Source organism: Austrofundulus limnaeus, unplaced genomic scaffold (genome assembly GCF_001266775.1).
Source record: "Austrofundulus limnaeus strain Quisiro unplaced genomic scaffold, Austrofundulus_limnaeus-1.0 Scaffold300, whole genome shotgun sequence".
Lineage (NCBI taxonomy): Eukaryota > Metazoa > Chordata > Actinopteri > Cyprinodontiformes > Rivulidae > Austrofundulus > Austrofundulus limnaeus.
The window spans coordinates 654,402-656,312 of record NW_013952702.1 but is presented as its reverse complement, the minus strand read 5'-3'; the positions used below and the strand labels follow the sequence as shown (position 1 = coordinate 656,312).

Sequence of the window (1,911 nt, the reverse complement as noted above, 5' to 3'; positions counted from 1 at the left end):
GTACACATAATTTTGTTTTTGTGGAATGAATAAAGTTTGAAATAAAAACTAATAAATAAAAAAACATCGATATTGATTTCCCACTTTTTATCTTTGTGTTTGTGTTTTAGGAGGGGAGATGGTTGGGTGAGCAGCATCTGTTTGATCATGATAGTGATATTGATGCTGCGTAGCAGGAATAACTGAGTAGAGCCATGTCAGAGGTCTGGTCATATATTTACCGTATCAATAAAAGACCCAAGTGTTTGTGTGTTTATGTATAATTTGTGTGTTTTGTAATATCTGTAAATATTGGTTATTGGCCATAACAGCAATAACTATATCGGAAATCGATATCGGCTGAAATTTTCATATTGGTGCATCCCTACTTTTGTTTATAAAGATTTACGATGGTACGCAGTYACGGAAAATAAAGACGGTTTCAAGAGGCTCGTTCAGGTGGTCGAACCAAAACTACTGTATGTAAACATCTGACTGAAACTGTTCTCTCTGGCACGTAGAAACGTGTGAAAGACGACGTTCTAATAAAATCGGTTAGTTTTGTTACCAYTCTTATTTTTTTAAACGTAGAAACATGGAGAAAGAAACGTCTTGATGAAATTCACAGTGATGAAGTGTTGTAATTGTATCATTTTTTTAACATAACAGCAGAAGACAACAAACATTACAAATTTTCATACGCTCAAAAGGAGCTCAGAAGAATACTAACATTAGCCCAACTCTTCTCCAGAAACCTCATTCCCATCACTTCTTATTCACCAAGAAAATTTTTTAATTTTCTTAAAAATGAATGCATCCAACAACACTGTRAKTTTCAATTCCTTTTTAATTTAAAATCTTTGAAACTTAAGAGAGTTTTGCTTCAATTTACAAGTTTACCCTTAAAACTTGTTAGCGGTGAAGAGTAAAAATAATGTGAATTCTTTATTTTGCAACATAGTTGAACCAMTTATTATTTAAGAGTAGATCAAATTGAATTGTGATCAATCGATTCAGAACCTTATGAATTGTTTTAGAGAAGTGGTCATGATACCCAGTCCTATAAAACAAGGCTTTAGTGGGAAAACAACGCTCTACACCTACATGAAGAAAATGGGAGGGAACGTTCAGATACTTACGATAGCCGGAGCCAGAGCTGCCCTCATAGCTGTAGTTGGCTTTTAYGATAAAAGAAAAATAAATTATTTAGTTGCAGTCGTTTAAAAGGTCCTGCATTGACGAGGCTTGTGGAGTGTTAGTGTAAAATTTCTCACTCATGTTATAGCTTGGTCCTGGGGGAAAAGGTCCACCTTGGCCCCGGCCCCTGCCGCGGCCCCCTCTGTTGGGACCCCAGCCACGGGTCRCGGTGTCTGACGGAATGCCACGGATGATGCCAAATCCTGGGACGTGCTGTTGGAACAGGAAACAGTAAATAAATTAAAGTTTCAACTGCTCTATAAGTTGAATAACTGGAGGATAACTTGGAGAATAGTTACCATGTCAGTGTAAGTGGCCTTCTTCTTCTCAGGCTTGTCTTTGTCAGCCGAAGAGCTTCTGTTATTTGGGAACAGCTTCTCCAAAGCAGCGAGGGCAGCGTAGGCCTTCGCCTCCTTCTTATTGAGCCCTTTCCCTGTGAACATCTGACCATCGACCTCCACCTGAACAAACAGGAAAGGAAGGAAAAAGCTGAATTCTTCTTAGTTCTCCAGCTTCGTTTCTGAAACGTATTTCTGCTGACTCACCTGTATGACGAAGCACTTCAGACGGTTGAATCCTTTGTGTTTAATCACCTCGTACTTCAGTCCGCGGCGTTTCTCGTTCAGCTCCATCACGGGGTTTTTGCCGTTTTTAGTTAAGATGGGACCCTGACCATTCTGTTCACACACACACACACACACACACACACACACACACACACACACACACACACAC

The 1,911-nt window shown here is 39.3% G+C and overlaps 1 protein-coding gene across 3 annotated transcripts in view; it reads right to left on the bottom strand.

Annotated features, from left to right (window-relative positions):
- Positions 1–1,911, bottom strand: part of LOC106526931 (interleukin enhancer-binding factor 3) — a 12,265-nt gene that overhangs the window by 1,364 nt on the left and 8,990 nt on the right. For all 3 annotated transcript variants that reach the window (XM_014021661.1, XM_014021659.1, XM_014021660.1), the window contains exons 16-19: positions 1,722–1,853; positions 1,476–1,637; positions 1,254–1,389; positions 1,119–1,157 (exon numbers count right to left, since the gene is read on the bottom strand). In XM_014021661.1, the coding sequence (XP_013877115.1) occupies positions 1,119–1,157; positions 1,254–1,389; positions 1,476–1,637; positions 1,722–1,853 (469 nt within the window). The remainder of the gene's footprint in view (positions 1–1,118; positions 1,158–1,253; positions 1,390–1,475; positions 1,638–1,721; positions 1,854–1,911) is intronic.